Genomic DNA, 14,450 nt, shown 5'->3' with positions numbered 1-14,450 from the left:
AAAAATCACCCAGTTGGACTATTCAAAAACGGAACACACTGTTAGCTCTAACGATACTGAATGCAACTGTCACTACCTGAAGTTGTAAAAGTGAATTCCCTTCACTTACGAACCTTTCGAATCTAGAGGGGCGTCCCGTAAGGTTACCCGTAAGCGGGTAGCGTCGCTTCTGTCCTTCTGTAAGGTTACCCGCAGCGAAAGTGTTAAGACGGAAACCAAGTAGTAATGACTGTTGCTTTGGCAATACTAAATAACGAACCACTTAACTATTTTTGAACAATAAAATGTGGATTGGTGAAAATGGAATCGACCCGAATATGGGAGTGGTAGACTGTTTCTCAGAGCTTTTCGAAGAACTGTTATTTTCACTCTTTCCGGAAACAATATTGTGTCAATCCAAAGGCAACGTCGTTACTAGAAAGTCTCATTATGAGGAAAAAGTCCCATTGCAGATTGCAAATTTGAATATTTGTAATTACATTTCTCTTTTTCGTGATATCCTCCAGTTCTTATCTTACAAAAATAGCAATCATTAAGATGGATGGTTGGTTCTCGTCATAATATTGTAAATGCAAAATGATTATTTTCTCTTCACTTAACTCATCACATCCTACAAACCAACTATTTGTCTTTATTCCGATTATGACAACAAGATACTGGATATGTTTGAAAAGTGGATTTGAAAAATTATTCAGAATTGTACAATTTCTTTTTATACTTCAAAATACTATCCTCCTGCATCAAAACATCTTTGCTATAGAGATTTGTGTGTCCTTCAGTAACCTCATCGTAACAGCAATAATGTCATCCAGGTCCTCCAAATATTGACACTGATCTTTTTCGTGGGTAGCTTTTCGAGGTGAGGAAGGCCGAGCCGCCGAGACCATTTTTAGAACCCTTTGTTCCAATCTTTGTAGTACTTCAACATAAATTTCAGTAGTAAAGGGTTTTTCAGGTTTTTGAAGTGCTTCCTACCTTTTCCAGGCCACCTCGAAATATCTTGTGCTACTTGTTCGACTGAGATTTCGTGAGACAAAACTTGATTGCGTTACGTTTCTCGATGTTTTTTTCATTATGACTTTGACCGCACTCCGAGAGACCCATGCATTATTTGGAACGTCCAGTTGCTCCAGGAGCTCAGTACAGCCCGGTTCACCGTGTAGCCAAGACCCCCCGCTATCTAACCCGAAGTTGGAACGCGCTTTTCGACGTACAGTCGCTTTAGAAAAAAGTGTAATCGTATGGCTTGAGATTTCACTGCCGTACGCCATTTTGACGTTAGAAAAATGTTCGTAGGTCACTTTGAACTGAAATAGGAAGGTAAATAGCCAATTTTATAAAATCTTTCTGCTTACAAATAAATGCTAATGTATTAACCTTCTATATAATTGAATACCTGCAAACAAAAAAGGATCTGAAGAACATATTGAGAAAAAGTAGGCATTAAGAATATTATAATAATACTTTGTTACTAAAATCGTGTAGAATTCCAACTATAATGACCTACTCTTGATAACCATGAAGTTAATCATAACACTATTTGTTTCTAATTAACACTTCTAGTATTAGTAATGAAAGTATGAAAATTGTATATAATTCAATGTAAAAAATTTGCTCAATTCAGTGACTGTTTCTAGAGCTCGTTTGAAATTCATCGATAACTCGAATGCAAAGAGGAATTATCATTTTTTCAAATTATACTCGGCTGTGTGGGGAAATTCCGACCCCAAAAATTACATTAAAAACTCAATAAAGTTACCAATTTGACTCCCTACCATTCTCCGGTCCTCATCTAAAACCGAATAAGGAAAGTAAATAATGTAAATGTGAGATCATTTACATGATCAACTTAACAAGCTTCTTCCTCTAATCTCTATATTAATCATTTTAATTTCAGGATTGTTGGAATTTTAAACCAGGGGTGGCGCGCTGTAGAAGTTTCCATAGCAACACCCCCATCTTGAGTCCATTCGCGATATTTCAATTAATTTTTTCGCAAGAGCAAAAATACGAGAAACGTAAAATTGCTTCACAAACGTGGCCGAAAATTAAATTACGAATAAATAATATGAGAGATGTTTTCCAGTACAATCAATAGAACCGAGATGATTTCACAAAATACGCTTTTTAATAATATCCCCAAATTCCTAATTAGCCCTTTAAATTGATAATCGGATATATTTCATCAGGGAATAACAAAAAGGATTGGTTGCACGGCAAGTGTTTTTTATTCTCTTTTTCGCTTTTATTTATGCCGTAGGATGAAAAAATAATTAACACATTTTTCTTACATTATACATTTTTCGTCAGTTTTCAGGCAATTTCCTATATAGCATATTGACTTGAATATCATTATTATCATCATTAAATATATTCTTAATCTTTCTAGAACAATTGTAATACAAAGTAAATATCATTCGAACTAATCTTCAAAGTACTGCTTTCAGCTAGAAATCTTTGTTTTGTTCAGTTGTAGCCTTATTTATATCATAAATTGGGTCAAAAAGTTTCCCTTTCAACACATTTTCTAAGACTACGCTATCACTATTTTGTGCATTCTTTTCGTTTCTAGTCTAAAGTTAGCAATATAACTTTTTTATTTTCTTCACTATTATTTCCACCGCTGATTTTATCAATTTCATATTAGTTCAGAAAATAATATTCATGGACGAATGTTAAATGATTCAACTAACTTCAAGTTCATAGGTCTTTTTTCAATATTCTGTAATATTTTTTCAAAATTTCGATGTGTTATGAAGATTGATGTATATTTGACGGTACTACATACACCGCGACTTAAAGGATCTGTTGTGCATTTCCTTGCAGGCTGCATTGTCTGCTCAGTCTAGGGTCTTCAGTTTTCCATTGAACCGACAGGGCTCCACAGAACTGTATTTTGAAGATAAATAAATAATTATTATAGCATTGTAAAAACTAAATAATGAAAGCTGGTTATTCGTGAGGGCATGAGTCACAATTATTGGAATGATTATTTCCTTTATTGCTCTACTATTCCTTACAGAGTAATAATCGGTTAATTTAGCTAAAGATGAAGATGATTATCAGAAGAAGGCTGAGCTATTGCAGTTTTCACTAATGATCTACAAGTGGTTTTATTACAATCCTATGGTAAATAGTGTCTCAAATACTAGCTAATGTAATGAAATACCAACCTAGTACACTTTAACAAAAATAATAGGTGTGGTTTCTAGAAAATAATAAAGAAAATGCAGCACTCAAATGTAATACTTATCTTTGTACATCATAAATGTTTTAGTTTTCATGTTATGTATCTTCTTAGAGCAACAACAGTGTACTCAATAAATTATATACAGGGATGGTTCCAGAAGATAGCCCAACAAAGAAATCAAAAAAATTTTATAGATAAATATATTTATTTTCCACTGTAATCTACCTTTAAGCTCCACATACTTTTCTTGGCAATGTTTTAATTACCCTTTTTTAAATAAGAATCGTTAACGACCTCAAAATAGTCATTAACTGCCGAAATTTTTTCAAGTCTAGGAACAGAAAATTATCCAAGAGGGCTCAATCTGGTGAAAAGGGTGTATGAGGTAGCAATTCAATTCACTAATTTTGGCCATTGCAAAAACGGATGTGTGGGCTGGTGTCTTGATGAAACAACACCCTCTTTTTAGTCAAATGCCGCCGTTTTTGCTTGATTTCTTGGCTTAAACGTTGCAATAAGTTCGCATAATACCCCCCGTTGATAGATGTTCCTTTTTCGAAATAGTCAATGAAAATCATTACACGTCCACAAGGAAAAACCGACGCCATAACCTTGCCTGCAAATGAAACGGTCTTTCCTTTTTTCGGAGCTGGTTATCCCTTTTTCGCTTATTTGCTTTTGTAGCACTTAAATGTCAATTTTTGTTGATATGATCATTCAAACCTTAGTTAACAATGGAGCTAACTGCTGCCCACATAATTCTTTTCTCTGCTTCGGTATTTGATTAACGTTATTCTCGCACGCATTTTAATGTAAGAATGAATCCATTCTTAGCTATGTTTGGTAATTTTCTAGGACCAAAGCTTCATAATTTTATATTACATAATATAAAAATACAAAATAATGATTGAAATCAATAATAGTAATTATAATGTTTATAATATCTTACATCACAAATTGAATTATGCCTTTCTTTATGGTAAATTGTAGAATTCAGCCACAGAATAATAAGATCTATTCAAGCAGAAATACCTTTTTCAAACCTGAAAAGTTTCTACCATTTTTATTTCAGAAGGTAGGTGATTGAATAATTTTTTCGTACCGAAGGCAATGGAATTTTTCACCAGATCAGAAGAAGGTATAGTCAAGTAAATTTCTTTCTTCTAGTAGGGTAGGTATTGCGAACCAAACAAACAGATTCTAAAATGGAGAGAGCGGGCAGAGTTAGAATTTTGTGTTTTTTAAGATATAATTCGCAAAGTTTTCTACTACTCAAATCATAAATATAACGAATGGGTTTTTTTTGTAATTGGAAGATAGAATCGAAGAGGTGCAAACTACAAGACCCCAGAAAAGCAAACCATAACGAAGATGCGATTCGAATAACGAGTAGTAAGTTGTTAAAGCAATACGAGAATCGAGATGTTCAGGCACAGATTCAATCGCAAAACAAGCAGAGGATATTTTTTTGTCAGGTTTTCTATATGTACAGATCATTGAAGGGCACCGTCAACATTTAGACCAAGAAATTTGATCGAGTTTTGGGAACGTATTAAGTCATCGTTTAGTTTTAGAGGTTTTAAAGATCCTTTAAAGGATAAAGCTGAGGTTTTTAAGTGTTTAAACCGCTCGCATCAGACCAAGGCTCAATAGTTATGGTAGAATGTAGAGCTTGTATGTCTGCTCTCCAGGTTACACTGGTGTCATCCGCGAATAAAGTGAATTGACCATTGATCAGTAGGTCCAACTTTCAGTCCTTGTCATACAAATAACTATTGTTTCTAATTCCAATAAAATTTCACACAAAGGGGTTTTTTGATAACAGGAATTCAAAAAAGATATCAGCTTTTAGAGAAAAAATGATATAACTAGAGAAAAATTCGGGAAAATCACAAAACTTGGTTTATCTTGAAAAATCATATCTCCGATTCGAAAACTGATATGATTCCCTAAATTCCCAGCGGATAACATAAACCATTTAGAGTATAATTTGAAAGACTCCATAAATTTTAAGTTTATATATCCTAATCTTCAATATATTATCCGAGGTGGAGCTGCGACCGCATCTAACTTTTAAATTCAAATATTATTTCCAAAGTTAAACTGTTAAACATTAATCAATGCTTCCAATCAACCACCTACGATACGGTGTAATTTCCCTGAATTTAACAATTCTTCTATAAATAATGCGAATACAAGCCGAAATAGAGAAAATAGTATGAAAAACTCGTAACAGAAGGCAATTCCAGTATTACTCCAGCATTTGGAACACTCACTGGAATGAAACGCCTTCTGTTACTCATATTTTAATGTAACTATCTCATTATTTGTACAGTTACTGATTTGATATTGACGATTGAATCAATTTACCGTTGAAATTAATGAATAGTACAACTCAATCACCTAATGCAAACTTCTACTCAAGATATGGCTGTGTTCTGTGTTATCGCTTAAAAAGTGTTTGTGAGAAGAGTTTATGATAAAAATATCCCTAATGCTGAAGGAATATTTTTAAATAGCTGCATTTGCATCAAGTTAAAGGAAATTTCTAGTCTAATACAAAAGGTCTCTGAACTATGAAAGTAAGAATTGAAAGGATTTTGGGGGTAGTTAATATTTTGTAATTATATTTTTCATAAATTGGAAAAATGAGAAAGAATTGGATTACCCGCAAAATATTATTAATAATTTTTTATTTGTTTGTACCATTTTTTTATTCATTTTATATTTCCCAGAAATCAGTTATTATTGTGTTAAATCGGGTTAATAAGGAGTTGCCAAAAAATCGCTAAACAAAGCGATTTTTGTACGAGGTCTCATTACAGTGAAGGAAAAGAAAGGCTTAGTTCCATTTTCAGACAGTTATTTCCTTTATAATGAGCGACTATGATTGATGGGTGAGATATTTATTGTTAATCTATTTGGTAGCTCTACACTTTTGTTCCAAAGTCATATGCTTTGAAATATTTGAACCTGTAGTGAAATTATTCATAATTATTTTCATATTGAAATGAAATTTGAATGCGTTGCTCCATGATCCACGTTCCTAGATAGATTCTACAACACCATCTCACTAATGCGCCTAATATAAGCCGTCACTGCCTGTCTCAACACATCAGGGTAAGAGACATGCTAGTTTAAAGATTAGGGATTAGTAGAGTTATGCTGGTTCTCAACCCCAACTTTGAATTTTGATCTCAGATTAATATATATTCCGGTGAGCTTGAGCTCAATTAAATTGATAGTTTCAGCTTTCCCTTTAACAATAAATGAATTTCTAAATCTCTATTCCGAGTTTCACCCAGGTGGTATCGTAATTTTTAACTCAGATAATTGTTATCTTGTTGTGTTCATGAACCTTCAATTAAAAATAAATGTTAATACTAATTTAAAAATGTCTATTAGACCTTAGTATTCCTACTGAATGTGAAAATAGAATGTCGATCAAAAAATTATGATTAAAAACTCAGTAGTGTCTCTTATATATTCCAAATTGATTCAATAGACTTCATTAATTCCAAATCATATACATATGTATGCAAGAGAAGATAAACTGATTTCTTTCTCTTCTTTTGCTTCTCATTTTTCCTTTTCCCCTCCCTACGACGTCGGAAATGTTAATTATTATTTCAACTATTTCTTCCATCTTCTACTGGCCTGTACTGCTATCATCATTTGATTTATTGTTCTAACTTTTCCTACATCTGCTATTCATTCACAATATCTAAGCCATGAGAGAATATTAACTCTCATTTATTTTTTTAACTGTTTCTTGTTACAATTTGTTACTTATATTTTTCCTTTTTATTCTCTTTATCCTTGCTTCTCCTAATATTTTTTGTTTATTCATTAATTCATTCATCCATTGCGTTTACTTCACTATCTATTTTATTGTCAGTTACACACGTTTCATTTCCATACGTCAGTATTGGAACTGAGTTTGTATACAGCTCACTTTTACTTTCTTCGACATCTCCTTCTTATTGAACATTGTTATATTCGATGAATACTATATATTTGTTGCTTCTGAATTCTTTTTGTATCTTCCACTTCTATATTTCCGTCATCATCATTATTACTATTCCAATGTATTCAAAAATTGTGATTTGTTCCATTTATTCTGACTTTGGTTTCATTCTTCCCGTTTTTTATCATTGTCCTGCATTTTTCTATGTAAATTTCCATATGCAGTTCTTATATCCGTTCTATCCAAATATCTCTTATTTCTTTCATCTTTTTGCCATTTCCTATCATATTCACGAAGTCGTCTGCATATAGTGAGTCTTCTAAATTTATTGAGATTATGTTGAGGTATCCTATATTTAATCATAAGCATCCCGTCGGTTTCTCTACATTTTTTATTATTCCATCCTTCTGATCTTTGTCCATTCAGTTGTTCATTCTCTTCTACTTCTTTATATACTCTTCTTGTGATAGTAATTATTTTTTTTTTATATATATTTTTTATAATTGGTATTTTTAATTTGTTTGATATTTTCTACACGTTTTTCTCTTTGGATTGAGTCTGATTTCTTACAAGATGAAAATATCCCTTTCTTGGAAAAGCCTAGCAGAAACAATACTAAGAATTGGGGAGCCTTGTCGGGACCATTTGTATATTTTCCTTTACAGTTCCATTTTTTTCCCTCATGTTAGCCCATGTAGGCTTACGTTCAGCTTGTAAGGCAATTTTATTGCCTCCTATAAATCCCCTGTGACCAGAGATTGCGACCAGCTCTACAACCCTTTTTAGGTTTTAGTTTTCCCTAAACCAACCTATTATTCCAACCAAAGGTGTGATTCATTACTATTGACGTTGGTACATTGTACAATTATCATCCTTGCAAATGCACTATAAACTACCATAGGCCAACTCCTTGTTCAATAACAACAATAACAGGCAATACTATTTTGATCTAAAACATGCTGTAGAGCTCTGATGTCGTTCTATTTTTTGTTGGTGTATTGTAGTATCTAGAGTGAGTAGAAAACATATGGACAAATATATATGAGGCAACAGCTCTAAATTTACCTACCGTTTACTTTCATTTGGCGTATCTACGATTGTTGGACCTGTGCACTTAGTCGGCAAACTCTAAAGAAGTAATTTTCTGTTATATAAGAAATTAATAAGGATAGAACTAATGTCAATCCTTTACTTGTGGAACAAATGATGAACGGCTCATTAATCTTCCCACAGTGAATGAAAAGTTCATTAAATGATCAGTCTTTGCATCAAATAAACACATAATGTTCATTTCGTATCTTCTGGCATTATTTTAAATATATTGTCTGAGGTAGCATTATCCACAAAAACTAAAAAATATTTCGTTTTCTGTAGCATACTAGCTACAGATATAATTATTTTTGCTATTGCTTTTGTGAATGTTGGGTCACAGATAAGGCCGTAAAATATTCACCTTTTCCGTGGGATCTATTTCTCGCTTCCTGCTTGTCAAACCTTGAGGTAGTCCTAGTATATCACTTAAAAACATTAGAAGTGTGGACATTGTGAACTACATATTCAATGTTGAGAGCTGAATTCACCGTTGCCAAAAATGTCGATCTCAAGAAGTACACTATGCCTTTGGCTTGACTGAAGAAACGGTCAGCAGGATACCAGGCCAAAAAATCGGAGATTTTGACGAATTAGAATGTAGAAAGATTTATAAAAGAGACTGAAGACGAAATAATTCTATTTGCAGAAGTACGACTTACCCACCGATATGTTTATAATTTATTATTTAATAAATCTGTTCCTGCAATGATAATAGAGATTGCGGGAGCCTATAAGAAAGAGACATATTTGATGAAGGTACCTTTTTCAAAATTTTCATTCCAGAAGGCAAAACACACGTTTTCGCGAATTTGTTGTCATTGCTGAAAATATTGCTGATGGCAATCTTGTTGACCTCCTCAAAAAGTAAAGAAACATTAGATCTCCTGCTGTAAAGGACGATAGATTTTTTGTGCTATATTATAATGGAAAATGTGGCATCTAACTAGTCAGTATAAATAACATTGTAAAATTACTATCAAAGGTTGTACCTAATGTTAAAGGACACACAGGACATTGTTTCAGACGCTCGTCAGTGTCTCTTCCGGCAGACTCATGAGTGGACGTTCTGAAAATAAAGCAACACGGAGAATGGAAATCTAACAGTGTAGACGGAGGCTATGTTGAAAGTTCATTAGAAAATAAGAGAAGAATTCCGGAAAACATTCTGGGGCAAGCTCTTAGCAAACATGTAGATGTTAAAGCTTCAAAAGAAATTAGATAAGAAGTTCAAGAGAATATTCACCCAGAAAATGGACTTACCTTAAATAACTGTATCTGTAATAATGTTTTCTCGATATTTATAAATCTTAAGATACAATTGAAATGAAATATTGAGTTGATTGTCAGTTTAAATAATGGAATAATTGTCAGTTTTCACAGTTATTAATGAATTATTCCTTGAAACTGTTACTTAAAGTTTTTAGATAATTACTTTTCATAACTGATATATGGAGGTTATGAAACATGTGATGTTTCCTAATTTCAATAATTGATTAAAGTGCTACTGATTATGCATTTTATCCAGGAGTCTGGATAAACGAGAGTTTGAATATTGAATAACGAGATGTACACTGTGACATACTTTATTCTCAATGCAGAAATCAAAAATAATTTTTTTTCATTCTCACAATGCTCCATACAAATCATCAATTGTATGAAACAGTGTTAGAAGTCTTCCTTCAGCTTCAATAGGAAGCGTGGTGCTTTCCCTCTAACAGCTACATCGGACTTTTGGCTTTTATACGTAGATATTAACTTAGATTGACAGAGCAGAAACGATGCAAGATTGTGGTATCAACTTCCTTGGTTGTGTGCATAGACTTGATATTAAATATAAGAAAGTGCATAGGTTTATTATTTTCTATCGTTTTCACAAATTTTGCGCTGGTACCTTTTAATCCTGTTTATACAAAAGGATTCAATAGAGTAGGGGTATTACCGAACAAGCTGCAAGTATTAATATGAATAATGTAAAATTGTTGAAAAATGTTGAATCTATTTGGAAGAATTGAGATTGTTAAATGCATTAACACTTTAAATAGGGAAAAAAGCTTTCCCGCTGGAATTATTTTTCGCATGACAAAGTTTGGTGGTAACATTTAATATAGAATAGGTGTATATTCTGTGGACACTATAACTTGGTTATACAAACGCACGTCAGACAGTGTAATTAGGAGTGTTAATGTACTGGTATTCTAAACAGTGTATTCCGTAGTGTTATTACAAATTTTCTCCCCTTCTGTATAAGCAGGTAGCGCCCATTTGAGCAAGGTCCCATATCTTGCAGTCTCTATCTCTGATATTAATTCTTTGTATGTATATTACTTATTATATATAATCTATTCTGCGTTCTTTGCTGACACGTGTTCTAAGTCATTGTGTCATCTGTCATCCATCATATGTCCATGATCTTTCACAAGAATTATCCTTCTTGTGACATTTTTTATTATTTGGATGGGATTCGCTCTTCACTTTCTTGAAACTACCGCGACCGTTTAGTAAAAAATTGATACTTTGTTTAAGATTATTACTATAAAGCAGATTATGTTAGTTATTTCTTTTATTATTCCAAATTCAAATTCAATTAACTTTCCCATGATGGAATAATCATCAATACATTTGTTCGATAATTTGAATGTAAGTATCGACCTTGAATAATACAGTTTAAAATTTCTTTGAAATTGCAAGAAGCCAAGAAACTGAGTCACCTCTTGTTTTGGTCGGAATTTTTCCCGATAGAAATATGAAAAAAATATTTTTAGTTATTGAAAATATTTTATACAATTAGTGGAGTAGATTAATTCAGGAATGAAGAAGTAAATGTCATTGTGAAGTTGGTTGGGTGATATAGAATCTCCACGCAAGGTAGTTTCTATGTATTACTGTTGTTGAAAATGATACTATCATGCATATACAAATTAAACTGAGTTGTTCGGTTCTTCGATGAACCCTTTTTTTATCATCCACATTATTATTTGTTTCAAGCTTCCTCTTTGTATTTCTATTTATTTATTGAAAATAAAAACTCGTTACTGTTATACGAGAGCTGCAAGTCAAAATAAACAAATAAAAACGAATATTTATGATTAGATGTGACTTCGTTGTTTTACAGAATATTCTCCATTGAAATTAATACACTACTGCATGCGTTTAAATCAATTGTCGAAACATTGTCTCCATTCTGATTGGAGTAACTTGGTCGCATCAATTGCTTCCTTGCGTATAAAAAAACGTTGACCTTGCAATTTATTTTTGATGTTCCGATATAAGAAGAAATCATTTGGTTCCAAATAAGCACTACGGCTAATGACACATTAATTTAATGTTTTGGTTGTTCAAAAAGTTTTTGTGTAATAGCTTGTATTGCCGTGGTGGAGAACGTTTCATTTTTCTGCAATTAGTTTCCCTGAATTTGTACGAACACTTTTGGCAAACAAATACTGACAAAATTGACAGTTTTACTCTCAACGTCCGAAAAAAAAGGTGACGATTCGTGCGCGAACAACTTTCGTTGGATTTGACTCGTCTTGAAAGACCAATATAGTGGATTGTGTTCCAGCATTTCTTCGCACCAATCGACACCAGCTTCTTTTTGAGCGATTGTCAAACTATGCGGTATCCAAATCGAACAAATCTTTTCGACAGCGAAATGTTCATGTAATATTGAGTGCATGTGAGTAGAACTAATGCCTAAGTATGCGTTAATCTCATGGTATGTCACGTGGATATCGTGCAATATAATCGATGCACTGTTTGTATGAATTTAGGATCTCGTATACAATGCGACCCAAAAGATCTATTGTATCCCCCTTTCTTTTTGTTAAACTGGAGAGCCCAGTGTTCACAGCTGATCCATCAATCCCACATCTTTTAAGTCTAGCAATCCTCGTATGAAAAATCCAGTGAATATTAAGACCATTGAAACATCTTCATTCTTCAATGGAATTGGATGCAACAGTCCATCGAGGAATTTCAATGAGTTCGGTGGTATAAATGTAGGAGAATATCAGTTATTTTATTTTGGAATTCATTGACCAAAATTTCTCTCATTCTTGTTTTTCTTTTCAGAGCTTCCAGAATTTCCACCAACGATAAGTGTGGAAGGGGAGCCTTTAGATTACTTGGATACATTGAAAGCGAATTGTTCTTCCTCGCCTTCAAAACCGAAAGCGTCATTAACGTTTATATTAAATAATGTCACGGTAAGTGTTATAGTTTATTCTTTTCAGATATAATCATAAACTACAGTAAATTATTTTATCAATAACAATATAATAAGGTGTTACTAAATTAGTTTGATGCAATGTCGAATCTATAAATGGAAGTATTTCTGGAAGGCTTTCGTATTATCTATCGTAGCTCCCTTAATTTCCTTCGAATCATGGATTCCATTTTGGGGAAGAGCCAGTTACGTGACGGTAAATCTGGAGAAAATCAACCAATCGAAAACGACTTCTGATACATCGCGTCTTGACAATGAAGAAGAAAGCTGTGAAATCAAGTCTTCACAAATAACTTTACAATTTTCTCGAATATTCAAATGCTCCTTAAATAAATACTCTTAGGAAGTTACTAAGAGATGAACTAATAATACTGAATTGGCTACTAATTTCAATTTCAGGCTGAAGCTCTAGGGTATTCCATTATATACAACACCTATATCATAAAGAAGAGATATCGTGGTTTTAGCAATGTGAATCTATCCACTTTCTATAGAGTATAACCACTTGTTTTGGGACGAAATGAATTTACGTTCTTGCTGCTCTCTCTACTTACATTGGGTAGATGAAGTTTCAACATTTGATGATTACTTAAGATGACTTCGAGTGATAAGCCATATTACCTCATATCATAACTCTAGCTGAGCGATGTACTCGTATATGTCTGAATATAACAGGGATTGAACAAAGAAACTTATAATATCCAATTTTTAATTCCACACTAGATGCATATTGCACAATGATTCCGATTTCCTAGATGTTCCAGAGCTGCAGGAGTTTTTTTTTCTATTTATTAGCATGTACACTTCTTTGTTCTGCAAACCACAAAATCGTCTTTGTTGATGAGGAACGAACGAATGTTTCGAGTTATTGGCATTTGCTTTTCTGCTCACTTGGTTTATATTTTTGGTTATTCATGATGTTTCTTTGGTACAATACCTAATTACATAAAACTTTATCCACACTTCTGTTTATTCTTATATTTATTTCTCCGGATTACAATTCAACCTTCCTTGACTTCAGTTTGCTTTTGATAATTTTGAAACCCTTCTCTTATTTGGCATGATGAACACTTGAAACTTTTGTGAAGCAATGTTCAAAATTACTCGTATAAATTTTGTGAGCTTGTTTCGTACTGGGTCGGTTTTTCCGATAAATAGAGAAGAAAGAAAATGAAGTCCACGAAGAACAAAAATTTCAATCTGTTATCAAATTTTGATTAAGAAGATGTACTAGAAATATTTTGCTTTGGTCCTGGTTCTCATTTCTCACAACAGATCTATTGAATTCAGCTTTTTCAGAAATTTCGAATGGAATAGGTATGGCGGCCAAAATCTACACTTTTTATGTTACACATCCAAGTATATTTTCTTGGAAACTCAAAGCTTTTCACAGTTGTAAGAATGAGGATAGTTTCGTCCTCTTCTGAGCAGAATCTGTACGTTGTATTTTCTACTGAGCTTCTCTACCAAGCCTAGTATCTACTAGTGTCCACACATCCTGACAAAATTATTAATAATCGTATATTAGGTATACAATACATTATCTAGCTGAAGGCTAAAAAAAGAGGATCTTCGTCTATTTCAGCCCAGTAATTAATTGTTGTGATATCTCCATATTTTTTATTATTATCAAAGAAAGCAGAAAATAAAAATCGATTGTTTCTAATAAATAAATTGCTGAGCATATCAATATGAAAATAAATACATCATTTTGTGAACAGGTATCGTTTCCATATAAAACTAGAAAATTTCTATTCGATCCAATTGAATTAGTTTTCTGACACTATTTGTTCAATAAATTAATTTCTTAATATTGTCATCGCTAAGGAGTTTTTCGAGAAACCAATTTTAATCTAGATATAGAATATTTTTCATTATTCCTCGAAAAAATTCAGTAACACAAAATACGATATAGCTGCGTATTCATTATTTTCTGACGGCATATAAAATGTATAGTATTTTCACTATTCTCCATAATA

The 14,450-nt window shown here is 32.8% G+C and overlaps 1 protein-coding gene across 1 annotated transcript in view; it reads left to right on the top strand.

Moving 5' to 3' along the window:
• LOC130446513 (uncharacterized) overlaps positions 1-14,450 on the top strand; it is a 107,048-nt gene that overhangs the window by 79,589 nt on the left and 13,009 nt on the right. The window contains exon 4 of the mRNA XM_056782823.1: positions 12,318-12,451. Coding sequence (XP_056638801.1) covers positions 12,318-12,451 — 134 coding nt within the window. The remainder of the gene's footprint in view (positions 1-12,317; positions 12,452-14,450) is intronic.

The sequence above is a fragment of the Diorhabda sublineata genome, chromosome 7, assembly GCF_026230105.1.
Source record: "Diorhabda sublineata isolate icDioSubl1.1 chromosome 7, icDioSubl1.1, whole genome shotgun sequence".
NCBI lineage: Eukaryota > Metazoa > Arthropoda > Insecta > Coleoptera > Chrysomelidae > Diorhabda > Diorhabda sublineata.
The sequence above is the reverse complement of the archived record's forward strand: the minus strand, read 5'-3'. Positions and strand labels throughout refer to the sequence as shown.